Source organism: Salvelinus fontinalis, chromosome 35 (genome assembly GCF_029448725.1).
Source record: "Salvelinus fontinalis isolate EN_2023a chromosome 35, ASM2944872v1, whole genome shotgun sequence".
Taxonomy (NCBI): Eukaryota; Metazoa; Chordata; class Actinopteri; order Salmoniformes; family Salmonidae; genus Salvelinus; species Salvelinus fontinalis.
This window is the reverse complement of record NC_074699.1, coordinates 21841962-21856218: the sequence shown is the minus strand read 5'-3', so window position 1 is coordinate 21856218 and position 14257 is coordinate 21841962. Positions and strand designations below refer to the sequence as shown.

Below are 14257 nucleotides of genomic sequence, written 5' to 3'. Positions count from 1 at the left end.
TGAGGCATATAAATCCTATAATTTTCATAAAATTGAGCTTCATGGCCAATAAAAAACATACACACGTTTACCTTCTGCTAGGAATACTTGAATTGCCATTTTCCCCCGAATGTCTGTATGCACAAATTAGGGAATTATCCATTTCCCTTCGGGAACACACATTGCCTTGTTCCTCTTTAAATGGCAATCCTTAGGCAATGAAAACAAGTAGTATTTTAGCACATTATGGGTCTCTCATTGGGATACTTTAGGAGGTTCTTGAATTACAAATGCAGTACTTTCTCAGATTTACAGTACCGGCATGTTATTGTGACGTGTTGTTTTTGCAATTTTCCCGGTTGATGCTCCAGTATTACAGCAGGGGGTGCTGGTGGCCTTTTTTTTTTTTTTTTTTTCTACCTTTATTTAACTAGGCAAGTCAGTTAAGAACAAATTCTTATTTTCAATGACGGCCTAGGAACAGTGGGTTAACTGCCTGTTCAGGGGCAGAACGACAGATTTGTACCTTGTCAGTTCGGGGATTTGAACTTGCAACCTTCCGGTTACTAGTCCAACGCTCTAACCACTAGGCTACGCTGCCTTATTGATTTGAGTTAGTGTGTACAGTAGCTTTGCATTTTATTATACATACACTGACTGTAGTATGACCTGATTTGACTAATATCAGACCTGCATATAGCATGGTTAATATTTTAATTTGAATATCATGTGAAATATCTTCAGTTTCCCTTATAAATCTGTGTTGCAGACATTGCTAATCGTCTCATTTTGACAGCTTTCCAATCCAGACACAAGCATTGCAGCCACCTTATTGGGTGTCTGAAATACCGAGTAGAAGAATATTCACAAATATCTACCCCCCCAATAACAAAAAAAAAAAAAACTTCAGACATTTGACATTTTTATTTGCTCTAAATTCCTTTACATTGACATTTTGCCTTACAGCTGTGATCCCCTGTGGTCAGAGTATTGACAGTGCTTTTTAAGGGGGGAGAGGGTCAACATTGCACTACAGACCACTCAATTGTCCAACAAGTGCTCTGCAATGCCATAAATGTGTATCTCCAAACTTGATCTAACACAGTGACACTCACTCCACAGAGCAAAGGTAAAACATAACATTAATCCCAACATGGTGTTATTTCAGATCAAGCACTTCAATTTGGCTTCCAGATGCAGCTTTTGAAGTACTCCGTCTCTCCTGATGTCATTACTCTGGATGTAACAACATGCATAGTAGAATAAGTGATAGAAGTGAACCGGTACATTGAACACAGTAAGTAAACCCACATTTCCATCTAAAAAGGCACTGAGAATTTCCTACATCCCTATTTTAGAACATTTGCATAACTGAATAAATATGTGCACTGTTGATCAATATCAAATTGTGTCAAATGAAGAGCACAATTGTTATACAATACCAGTGCTGAGTGCACCAATGGTGTGAATTAGTGGTAAACTAAAACAAGGGCTGTGCATTCATGGTATATAAACTAGAAGTAGGGGCTAAAAAACAGTAAGTACCATAATTAGAATAGCAATAAAAACAGTATATTATTTGTCAATTTACCATTACCAGTAGTTATTTCATACAGCTTCACTTCTTATTTGGGATTTGTCTTGTTAATATCAGGTGAAGGAGCAACGAGGGCTCATTAGAGAAAACAGATTCCAACTGTTTACATGTCTCCACTTAAAACCCACTCTGAAACACATCACCTGACTATGGTGAATAGACATGCTGATTGTCTGAGCATCAGTTCAGGAGACGTCCAGCCATTAGCAGCATCAGTTCAGGCTATGCAGGTGTACAGTAATGATAAGACAGGTATCCAGCATGCCCAGCAGTTCTTTACTGCCCACAGCTCCAAATCATACATGTCCAGATACTGATGCATTTCAATGCCAAAGCCATCAAGGAAAAAGTTGATTGATGAATGTCCACAAATTTCTTGTCTCAAACGGTGAAGGCATTTTCCAGTGCCAGTTCCCTGGCATTTTATTGGTGTGTTACGTGATTGATGATCATTTCCTGCAAGAAGGCCTAATAGTAAATAGCCTCGTCTGTCCTTCTCCTTTCACGATTCATGATTTGGTTAATATTCATTCTAGAATTAATGCAGTACCTTACCAGAAGGTCTCTAGAAATACTAAACTATATTAAGTGATACAAATAAAGCGATAAGTGTCTACCACAGATTTAACTCCTCCTCATAGCTCCCTTTTTCCGTCGCAAAGTGTCATCAGCGCTTCATCCATGTCACTACAAAATCATATTCCACTAACATTCTTCTACGTACTCAACTGAATCTAAAACTTGAAAATGGAAATGAAAATTGACTTCCTACAGAGAGCAACCCTGGCAAAACCCTGAAGAAATGTGCGATTTAAGCAAAGATGAATCCTCTTGTGCAAAAACAAACAGTCACATCACATTAAACTGAGCTAGCCTCCAGCCTCTAGCATGATAGGACATCCCTTCTGGACTAAAAGCACTGATTTGAGTGAGAACTTTAGCCACGGGACCTCAGAGTGCCTCATTGGCCAGAGTTTCAGTGGAGAGCCATATCTTTGCCCCGTTCAGGAACTTGCTGAGAGGAGTGCCCAGGATGCTGCGGCGGCACATGTTCCCCACGGGAGAGAAGGGGAAGGAGGAGCTGAGGTACTCTGGAGTTGAAGAGGGCTCGTGGGTGGAACCGGCCTTAAAGTACATCCTGCTGTGGTCTGATGGGGGGGCGCTGGGGTTGGAGGTCGGGGTGCTGGCCGGAGTCGCCCCCTTGTACTGGCGTAGCTGGCTCTGCAGCTTCTCTACCTCATCAGCCAGTTGGGAGAGCTTGTGGTATGCGGTTACAGGGCCGCCCTTGGGGATGCTGGCTTCAGGGACCCAGCGCAGGAAGTAGAGCCTCCACAGGGCCAGGTGTGAAGGCAGGAGCTGGGGGATGAGCATCCCCTGTAGGTCTGCGGGCCGGGAGACCCAGTCCCTGAAGAAGCGCTCTGTTGGGCTCTCCACCACCTCTCTGATCTGGGAGAAGTCTGGTTTGAGCCGCGACACGAGGGAGTTCCGTCTGGTCAGGGTGAGGCTGTCATGGCCGTCCATCAGGATGTTCCTCAGGGAAGAGGGCATCCCTCGGAGTGTAGAACTGTAGTTTTTCTGGAAGAGAAAGGAACATACTCATTTGCAAGTTATTTAATTTAGAATGTACATGCATGTAGATGGTGTTGATTTTACTTTGAGGAACATGACATTTTGAGCTTCATGAATTCAGGTTATTTCCAGGCATCTGGGACTGTCCCTGGATAGTCTTGCATAGCTTTTCTTGCAAAGCTCCCTAATTTACCCATCTAGAATTGAAATGTACTTATCCTGTTAAGGGGTGGTTGAGAACTCTCATTGTATTCATTTGCATTCTCAAACAAAGAGAGCAAACTGACCTTAGTGCGTCTGAAGGACTTCACTGCTCCGTTCTGAACACAGGTGGCACCTTTGCCAACATACATGGGGTTGTTGAAAAGGGCCTGGTCTTTGGGGGTGAACTGCTGTGACCAGTCCCAGACAGGGGGGAAACGCAGGGCCTTCTCCTCCCCCACAGAGATGCACTTACTCTGAGCAAAGTACTGTGGAGGAGGACAGGTAAGGTTACTAATACTTCTCACAGCTGCACACAGTTCTGAGCTGTATCATATTAGAGGTGCGTAGACGGAGATCAATACAACCGCAACTATGTTGTGAGGGTTGAGGGGGAACTTTTTGTCTCTTTGTGTGTGTGTGTGTGTGTGTGTGTGTGTGTGTGTGTGTGTGTGTGTGTGTGTGTGTGTGTGTGTGTGTGTGTGTGTGTGTGTGTGTGAGCTCCTCACCATGCTGTTCTCAGTGCGCTGCTGGGGACAGTTGAAGAGGAAGGTGCTGAAGACAGGGATCCACATGCTGTCACTGAGCACAGTCAGGTAGGTCTCAGTGAACTCAAAGGCTGCTGGGTACTGATTTATAATCTGCCACACACAGTCCAGGAACAGCTGAAACAGAGGAGACTGAGGGGATGGGAGGAGAGGAAGAGCGGGAAAGGTAAAGAATATTGTGATTAAGGGCGGCAGGTAGTCTAGCGATTAAAAGCGTTTGGCCAGTAATCGAAAGGTTGCTGGTTTGACTCCCTGAGCCAACTAGGTGAACAATATGTTGATGTGCCCTTGAGCAAGGCGACTCAGGCAAGGCGATTCAGTGCGACTTACAGGAGCAATTAAGGTTAAGAGTGTTTGCTAAATGACTAAAATTATAAATTATTCAAATCACTGGGCACAAAACTATGACAACATTTCAAAGTACAACTCCATGTCAAGCTCCATTTCAAGTATGCAAATAGACAGAGCCTACCTCCTCTTTGTCATTCTTCTTCAAATGGTTGCACCGGTCGAGGAAGCGATGGCCAGCCATCACCCACTCCTTCTGCACCAGGCTCTGGAAGCCAGTGAGGCTACGGAAGTGAGGGTCCAGCATCAGTTGTACCAGAGAGGACACCACACAGCTCAGGTCCCTGTCTTCTTCCTCTGGAGGGAGAAGAGAGACAGAAAAGAAGAGAGAAATACAGGTAGTAAGACCGACAAGACACACACAGACAGGAAACATACAGAGAGACAGACAACTAAAGGACAAAACCATGTATTTCTTTACCTTGCAGAATGACAGACACATGTTTTCCCTCCAGCAAGTAGACTACCTCGGCTGAATGCTTCAGGAAGGCCCTAGAGCCAGGAATATGAAAGGATACAGTTGACTTTACTCTAGGTAAAAATATGTAACATTTACGCATACATCTTAAGTATGACATTCTTTAAATCTGACCAAAAATTCAGTCCAACCAAAATGATCCTGTACTTGCGCCGTAAATATTACCACCTTTAAAAAGTGGAAATAAAAGGACTAATATATATATACTAGATGGTAGAGAGAACCAGCTGGAGCGTTTGTCAATGCTAGTACTTTTCTAAATGAAACTTCATGCAGGACAGGACAGCGGCAATGCCAGTGCAAACAGCAAGGTGAGCCAACCTGCTGAGCCAGTGGTGTCTCAGTATTTGTACATACCTGACATACTCCAGCCATCGAGAGCTTTCCATGGACGACAGCCACTTCTCCTCAGACTCCTCAAAGGGCTCTGCACACAAACAAACAGTTAAATATCCCAGGCGCTTTCAGAATGCCTAAGAGCAGCAATAAAAGCCTAAGAACAACAAAGTGCCTTCATAAACAAATAGATCACAACATTAATTTGATTGATTTCAATTCCTCCAACTTACCGATGACACAGATCTGCCGCACTTTGACAAAGGCAGCCTGGATGTCCTGGATGTTGGGCAGGTTCTTGTCCAGGTCGGACTTGAGGACGTCACTGCGCTGTGGGTGGCTCTTTGTTATGGCACTACAGATCCTACCCCAGCACAGAGCAGGAAAAGACTGTTGGAAATGGTCTTAACGGCACTGCTTATTTGACAAGCAGTTTATTTACTTCTCTTTGGTACTGCGAGTCTGGACAGAATAGTTTGCCAATCTCACTTGTCAATTATGCCAAAATAGCAAATCACAGTGCTGACATGACAATCACACAATTTGAAAGGAAATTGAAAACAGATGGTTGTAGTGAACAATATGAAAACAACAAATAAAATGTTTTCATTAATATTCTATTCAGTCTTAATGTACCTCTGGTCCAGCTTCCTCTGCTGCAGTGGGTCACTGATGCTGGCCATGCGCACCAGGGCACTGCCGTTGGGGTGATTCCAGCACCACAACTAAGGGAAAAACACCACCTTGTCATGGTTCAGCAGTCACACACAAACAGCCTCCCTCGTTCTCTCACTTACACTCAAATGCAGTCACTCCTCTCAAAGCACTTAACAAATTGGCGTCATTAATGCTTGACAGAAACAGTCTGTCGAGGGAATTCTGTCTAAAACAGCGAGAAAGGCTTTTATTAAGCAAAAGCTGTTGTTTTTTGAGATGAGAGCCTGGCCACTCACAGGGATGCGGTGAGCAGTGAAAAAACACAAGTACTGCTTCAGGTCTTGATCCGCCAGGGACACTGGGACCACAAAGTACTCTGGGAGACTGGATAGAGAAAGATAAGAGGGAAATATGCATTACATAGATGCTCCAAACAGCAAGAGCTTAACATTTGATGCCACTGAGTCAGGCGCCATATTAGCCACAGCAGATTCTGAATGGTTCACCACAATATGAAAAGAAATAACTCAAAATCTGTGGCAGCAAGTGAAGCAATTACTACATTTCCATCTCAACAAAGATTCTATTACATTAAGTGTCAATGTAAGCCATTACCTAAGTGTGTTACATAAAGTACTACAGTTCTGCCTGATGAGGATTAGGACACTAATGAGCTACGTTAATCATAATCCAAATCTGGTAATAATCCATGCTGTCATTTATAAAATGAGCTCAGGCCTCCAGTAGCCCTCCCTCCTCACTCCCCTAAACTATGTGGGCCCCACCTGGGTGAGACGACGTAGCCCTCGTTGATGGAGCACACCCTCCACTCCGCTGCACCCGTTCTCTTGATCTCTCTGTCCCATTCAGAAGGCCGGTCAAACAGGGGCATCTGCAGTCCTCCTCCGGGATCTACTCCATTAACTCGCTCCCCTGAACATGTAGCAATGAGCGCTTGCTAATTAAAGACACACACCTACTTGCTGTGTTTCGTTCAACTCAAACATTGCAACTGTAAATATATGTTCTTTATTGAAGAGCCACATTTGATACAACCAATGCCCCGGTGTTCCAACAAAACTCAATTGATCACATTGTTCTGTTAACAGTGTATTCAGCATGTTTTCCTTTAGGTTCCTCACATGTCATGTACAGTGGGGATGCTATTGATAGCTAGAACAGTTTGGCAGACCACAGGGAATAAGGGTGTGTCAAAGCCTTTTCACTCAGAACCAGATGATTAAGCAATGTACTGTATACCTACCCAAGGATCCATAGTATTGCTTCCCTACGTACTCGAAGCCAAACAGCAGCTGGGGATCAGCGGGCTGGGAGTAGTGAGCGATGGCCAGACAAACCTTAAAATCACAGGGTGGGGCAAACACATGACTTCAAAAGGAAGGAACTGAACAGGTCCAGGCAAATATACAGTACAGTGTCTTCGGAAAGTATTCAGACCCCTTGACTTTTTCCACATTTTTTTTACGCTACAGCCTTATTCTAAAATGAAAAAATGAAGGTTATCCCTCAGCAATCTACACACAAACCTCAATGACAAAGCGAAAACAGGTTTCGATTTCTTTGCAAATTTATAAAAAATAAAAATAACAGAAATAGATTTATTTTTAATACATTTGTAAAGATTTCTAAAAACCTGTTTTTGCTTTGTCATTATGGGGTATAGTGTGTAGATTAATGAGGGGAAAAAAACGATTTAATCCATTTTAGAATAAGGCTGTAACGTAACAAAATGTAGAAAAAGTCAAGGGGTCTGAATACTTTCCGAATGCACTGTAGGGCCTAGTTATACGAGCCTGGAAGTTTTCCTTTGCTGCTTTTTGACTGTAACACCATTGTATACACCTTTATATTATACGAGGAAACTTGTTTCCATAGCTAGGGCTGGCAGTGAGGACTTGTGAAGAGCAGAATAAACAACCTCTGAAGAATCAAAACAATCAAACAAGCGACACGCGAGTACAGGGACAAGGTGGAATCGCAATTCAACGGCTCAGACACGAGACTTATGTATTTGTATTTATTATGGATCCCCATTAGCTTCTGCTTTGGCAGCAGCTACTCTTCCTGGGGTCCAGCAAAATTAAGGCAGTTTATGCAATTTAAAAAAAACATTACAATACATTCACAACACACTGTGTGCCCTCAGGCCCCTACTCCACCACATATCTACAGTACTAAATCAATGTATGTTTTCATGTGTGTGTATGCATGCGTCTGTGCCAATGTTTGTGTTGCTTCACAGTCCCCGCTGTTACATATGTTTTTTTTTAAATCTGTTTTTTAAAACCAACATTTTACTGCTTGCATCAGTTACTTGATGTGGAATAGAGCTCCATGTTGTCATGGCTCTCTGTAGTACTGTGTGCCTTCCCATAGTCTGTTCTGGACTGTGAAGAGACCTCTTGTGGCATGTCTTGTGGGGTATGCATGGGTCTCTGAGCTGTTTCCCTGTACTTTAGACAGACAGCTCAGTGCATTCAACATGTCAATACCTCTCATAAATAAAAGTAGTGATGAAGTCAATCTCTCCTCCACTTTGAGCCAGGAGAGATTGACATGCATATTAGCTCTCTGTCACTCTGTGTACATCCAAGGTCCAGCCGTGCTGCCCTGTTCTGAGCCAATTTTAATTTTCCTCAGTCCTTTTTTCAGGCACCTGACCACACGACTCAAGGTGTGACAAAACTAGGGCCTGTAGGACCTGCCTTGTTGATAGTGTTAAGAAGGCAGAGAACGCTTTATTTTGGACAGACTTCTCCCCATCTTTGCTACTACTGCATCAATATGTTTTGACCATGATAGTTTACAATCTAGGGTTACTCCAAGCAGTTTAGTCATCTCAACTTGCTCAATTTCCACATTATTTATTACAAGACTTAGTTGAGGTTTAGGGTTTAGTGAGTGTTTTGTTTCAAATACAATGCTTTTAGGCTAACTTATTCCTTTTCACCCACTCAAACTAACTGCAGCTCTTTGTTAAGTGTTGAGACATCCTCATACATAGACTCTGTAGTAGCTGATGTGTATAGTGTTGAGACATCCTCATACATAGACACTCTGGCTTTACTCAAAGTCAGTGGCATGTCATTAGTAAAAATTTAAAAAACCAAGGGGCATAAACAGCAGGGGAATTCCTGATTCTAACTGGATTATGTTTGAGAGGCTTCCATTAAAGAACACCCTCTGTGTTCTGTTAGACAAGTAACTCTTTATCCACATTATAGCAGGGGGTGTAAAGCCATAACACATACGTTTCTCCAGCAGCAGAATATGATCAATAATGTCAAATGCTGCACTAACAAGACAGCCCCCCCAATCATTTTGTCATCAGTTTCTCTCAGCCAGTCATCAGTCATTTGTGTAAGTGCTGTGCTCCTTCCCTATAAGCGTGCTGAAATTCCATTGTCAATTTGTTTACTGTGAAATAGCATTGTATCTGGTCAAACACAATTTTTTGCAGAAGTTGACTAAGGGTTGGTAACAGGCTGATTGGGCTTCTATTTGAGGCAGTAAAGGGGGCTTTCCTATTCTTGGGTAGTGGAATGACTTTAGCTTCCCTCCAGGCGTGAGGGCACACACTTTCTAGTAAGCTTAAATTGAAGATGTGGCAAATAGGAGTGGCAATATTTTCTGCTATTATCCTCAGTAATTGTCCATCCAGATTGTCAGACCCCGGTGGCTTGTCATTGTTGAAAGACAATTTTTTCACCTCTTCCACACTGACTTTACAGAATTCAAAAAGTACAATTCTTGTCTTTCATAATTTGGTCTGATATACTTGGATGTGTAGTGTCAGCGTTTGTTCCTGGCATGTCACCCCTAAGTTTGCTTATGTTGCCAATGAAAAAGTCATTAAATAAGTTGGCAGTATCAGTGGGCTTTGTGATGAATGAGCCATTTGATTCAATGAATGTGGCAGTCTACAGGAAATCACAGACACCAAGGTTACACTTCCAGACAAACTAAACACCTTCTGTGCCCGGTTTGAGGATAACAGTGCCACCGGCGTGGCCTGCTAACAAAGACTGCGCCCCCCCCCCCCTCCCTCTTCTCTGTGGACGATGCGAGTAAAACATTTAAACGTGTAACCCTCGCAAGGCTGCTGGCCCAGACGACATCACTAGCCGTGTCCTCAGAGCATGCGCAGACCAGCTGGCTGGTGTGTTTACGGACATATTCAATCACTCCCTACTGTCTGTTGTCCCCACATGCTTCAAGATGGCTACCATTGTTCCTGTACCCAAGAAGGCAAAGACTGAACTAAATGACTACCTCCACGTAGCACTCACCTCTCTCATCATGAAGTGCTTTGAGAGACTAGTCAAGGACCATATCATCTCCACCTTACCTGTCAACCTAGACCCACTTCAGATCGCCCCAACAGGTCCACAGACGACACAATCGCCATCACACTGCCCTATCCCATCTGGACAAAAGGAATACCTATGTAAGAATGCTGTTCATTGACCACAGCTCTGCATTCAACACCATAATACCCTCCAAACTCATCATCAAGCTGGAGGCCCTGGGTCTCAACCCCGCCCTGTACAATTGGGTCCATGACTGACGGGCCGCCACCAGGTGGTGAAGGTAGGAAACATCTCCACTTCGCTGACCCTCAACACTGGGGCCGCACATGCTCAACCCCCTCCTGTACTCCCTGTTCACACATGACTGCGTGGCGATGCACACCTCCAACTCAATCATCAAGTTTGCAGACAACAGAAGTAGGCTTGATTACCAACAACGACGAGACAACCTACAGGGAGGTGGTGAGGGCACTCGGAGTGTGATGTCAGGAAAACAACCTCTCACTCAATGTAAACAAAACAAACGAGATGATCGTGGACTTCAGGAAACAGCAGAGGGAACACCCCCCTATCCACATCGAAGTGACAGCAGTGGAGAAGGTGGAACGTTTTAGACTTCTCTGCATACAAATCACGGACAAACTGAAATGGTCCACCCGCGCAGACAGTGTGGATAAGGCGCAATAGCGCCTTTAAAATTGTTAAACATTTTGGATAGCCTTCCACAAGCTTCCCACAATAAGTTGAGTGAAGGTTGGCCCATTCCTCCTGACAGAGCTGGTTATACTGAGTCAGGTTTGTCGGCCTCCTTGCTTGCACGCGCTTTACCAGTTCTGGCCACAAATTTTCTGTAGAATTGAGGTCAGGGCTTTGTGATGGCCACTCCAATACCTTGACTTCATTGTCCTTAAGCATACTTCCAAAGTTGTGGAAGTATGCTTAAGGATGCATTTGCAACCAAGCTTTAACTTCCTGACATTTCTCCCAAAACTACGATCTTTGTCCCCATGTGCAGTTGCAAACCGTAGTCTGGCTTTTTTTAATGGCGGTTTTGGAGCAGTGGTTTCTTCCTTGTTGAGCGGCCTTTCAGGTTATGTTGATATAGGACTCGTTTTACTGTGGATATAGATACTTTTGTACCTGTTTCCTCCAGCATCTTCACAAGGTCCTTTGCTGTTGTTCTGGGTTGTTCTAGGAGACAGAACGCCTCTCCTTCCTGAGCAGTATGACGGCTGCATGGTCCCATGGTGTTTATACTTGCATACTATTGTTTGTACAGATGAACGTGGTACCTTCAGGCATTTGGAAATTGCTCCCAAGGATGAACCAGACTTGTGGTCTCCAATGTTTTTCTGAGGTCCTGGCTGATTTCTTTTGATTTTCCCATGATGTCAAGCAAAGAGGCACCGAGTTTGAAGGTAGGCCTTGAAATACATCCACAGGTACACCTCCAATTGACTCAAATAATGTCAATTAGCCTATCAGAAGCTTCTAAAGCCATGACATCCTTTTCTGGAATTTTCCAAGCTGTTTAAAGGCACAGTCAATTAGTGCATGTAAACTTCTGACCCACTGGAATTGTGATACAGTGAATTATAAGTGAAATAATCTGTCTGTAAACAATTGTTGGAAAAAGTACATGTGTCATGCACAAAGTAGATGTCCTAACCGACTTGCCAAAACTATAGTTTGTTAACAAGAAATTTGTAGTGGTTGAAAAACGAGTTTTAATGACTCCAACCTAAGTGTATGTATCTTTCTTTCTCTCGGCGGACCTGAGCCCTAGGACCATGCCTCAGGACTACCTGGCATGATGACTCCTTGTTGTCCCCAGTCCACCTGGCCGTGCTGCTGCTCCAGTTTCAACTGTTCTGCCTGCGGCTATGGAACCCTGACCTGTTCACTGTGATTACTATTATTTGACCATGCTGGTCATTTATGAACATCTTGGCCATGTTCTGTTATAATCTCCACCGGCACAGCCAGAAGAGGACTGGCCACCCCTCATAGCCTGGTTCCTCTCTAGGTTTCTTCCTAGGTTTTAACCTTTCTAGGGAGTTTTTCCTAGCCACCGTGCTTCTACACCTGCATTGCTTGCCGTTTGGGGTTTTAGGCTGGATTTCTGTACAGCACTTTGATATATCAGCTGATGTATTTATATAGCCCTTCTTACATTTGATTTTAAATAAATTTGATTTGATGTAAACTTTCAACTTCAACTGTAGATGGAAACAGAAAAGTCTGAGATTTCTGGGTAAAACACTGGGGTAAATCCACTATGGAAATGCACCACTTGTCAGGTCAGGGAGTCTGGAAAAAACTCCTGGCCCCAACACCACAATCTAAGGGAGATGGTCTTCTAGAATCTTTGAGATGCGACACCAGATTATTCTGTATTGTGAATGGAGACAGGTGTCAGTGACTCCATAGGACGTGCGGTCCCTTTTCAATGAGTTGTGTCTTTGAAATGCACTTTGAGGCACGTTCTGGCTGCCTCGGAGTCTGCTGACCACGGCCAGTGTTTTTTCTGTTCACCTTTTACAGGAGTTGTTGTTATTCATTTGGAGGAAATGCTTTTATTGGCTAAAGACTCAGGAACCTGCATGGAAACTTTCAATAACACTTCAAGCTGTGCCTTCGCTTCAAGGGGCCTCTACCGTTACTACAAGATTCCACCATTTAAACAGCTGAAGGTATTATTTAGCCCAGACATTCTCAACAGCTGAGGCACCACGTCATGTTTTCTGCACCTTGAAGGGTAGATAGTACTCTCACACAGGAATACTATGAAGAGTAAAATAGATTGTCAACCTTGAATTTGACCATAAATATACAAGTAATTTCACCACATGATGCATTTCATTTTAAGAGTGACGAAGACATAAAATGTATGTCTCACTATTTCTAATGAAAGGCAAACGTTGAAAAGCAAGGGCAAACATTTGAAAGACTTCAACCATTGAAACATAATCATGTAAGTGTAAGTGTGCCTTGGGACTATCTGGGTAGCTAAGTTGCTCAAAGAATTCAGACTTAAGCGTGGCAGCCAGGATCTCATTTAAGTGAAACCTAGGAACGCAAACCTTAGTAGAACGCCTATTACTATTGGGATAGAGGGCTGAGTCTGGCGTTTGGAGCTTTCCATCAGGCAGCGGCATAGAATTACATAATGCTGTCCAGTCATTGGAGGAGCTGCAACCAAAACACAGGACGCAAGGAAGGAACTTTTGTGTTCATGTATGTGTGTGTGCGCGCACAAGCGTCTCCTGGTGTATTTGAGAGAGACTGCTCCCAACTCTGTAATTTCCTTCGGTATAATAAGCTATTATAGAATGGCTTCATTCCATATGTCACAAAGAAAAACAAGGACCGAGCCCTGGTTTAGCTCCCCACAGTAATTACACTGTGTGTCCCCATATAGAAATAGGCACAGGGAGTGCAGTAAATCCCACTCCGTACCATTCCAATACTTACAGCGGAAACACCCATTCATAAAAAACACCATGTGTAATCAGAAACAACCAGGAGTTAGCATTGGACTTTAAAACAGCTGTCATAACAGTGCCCAAGACACAACAAATCAAATTGTCATGGGTTCCCCTCCCTGGAAGGTAGAGTAGCCAAGTAATGTTGATAGTTACTTCTTAGTTCAATATCTTTCAGGTGTGTGTTGAGGCGCTTCAAGCGCTAGCTCTGCCCTTCTCTGACAAACTGCTCCCATGTGGCATGCACCATGCGCTCTGGCTGGAGATCTAAGGTCACGTGTGTACATAGACGCAGGCTGTCTGGAAGATATGAGGTCTGCGGTCTCCCTGCCACGGCCATGCAGAGGTCTCAGGGCTGCTGCTAAGAACTCTTGGAGGCCTTCCTCCACATAACACATTAGAATTAACTTGCAGCCCCCTGGCTTCTGAGACCTTGGACCAGAACCCGGGGTGCAACAGCATCTGTGTTTGCAGAGTGATCAGAAACTAGAGGGCTGAAAGGATGTTTTGTTCCCTGGTTGTTTTTTGTGGTGACTTTAAAAACGCCTCTATCCAGGCTTCACATGTTCCAAGGAGCTTGCAGGTTATACACAGGGTGGCTCCTTCTCCCTCCTACCCGGCTCCCTTCTCCCTGCACACAGCCTCACATTGTCCAGCATGAGCTCAACAGGCCCACAGGGCTCAGTAACTCCAGATGAACGCTCTTACCAGGCCTGTTAGTTTGTTGG

At 43.9% G+C, this 14257-nt stretch overlaps 1 protein-coding gene across 1 annotated transcript in view; it reads right to left on the bottom strand.

The window, feature by feature from the left end:
• Positions 1–888: 888 nt before the first annotated feature.
• LOC129834552 (myotubularin-related protein 10-like) overlaps positions 889–14257 on the bottom strand; it is a 30235-nt gene continuing 16866 nt past the window's right edge. The window contains exons 6-16 of the mRNA XM_055899651.1: positions 6978–7071; positions 6499–6646; positions 6010–6097; positions 5693–5781; positions 5290–5420; positions 5078–5147; positions 4664–4734; positions 4367–4539; positions 3856–4026; positions 3433–3615; positions 889–3151 (exon numbers count right to left, since the gene is read on the bottom strand). Coding sequence (XP_055755626.1) covers positions 2528–3151; positions 3433–3615; positions 3856–4026; positions 4367–4539; positions 4664–4734; positions 5078–5147; positions 5290–5420; positions 5693–5781; positions 6010–6097; positions 6499–6646; positions 6978–7071 — 1842 coding nt within the window. The 3' untranslated portion in view covers positions 889–2527. The remainder of the gene's footprint in view (positions 3152–3432; positions 3616–3855; positions 4027–4366; positions 4540–4663; positions 4735–5077; positions 5148–5289; positions 5421–5692; positions 5782–6009; positions 6098–6498; positions 6647–6977; positions 7072–14257) is intronic.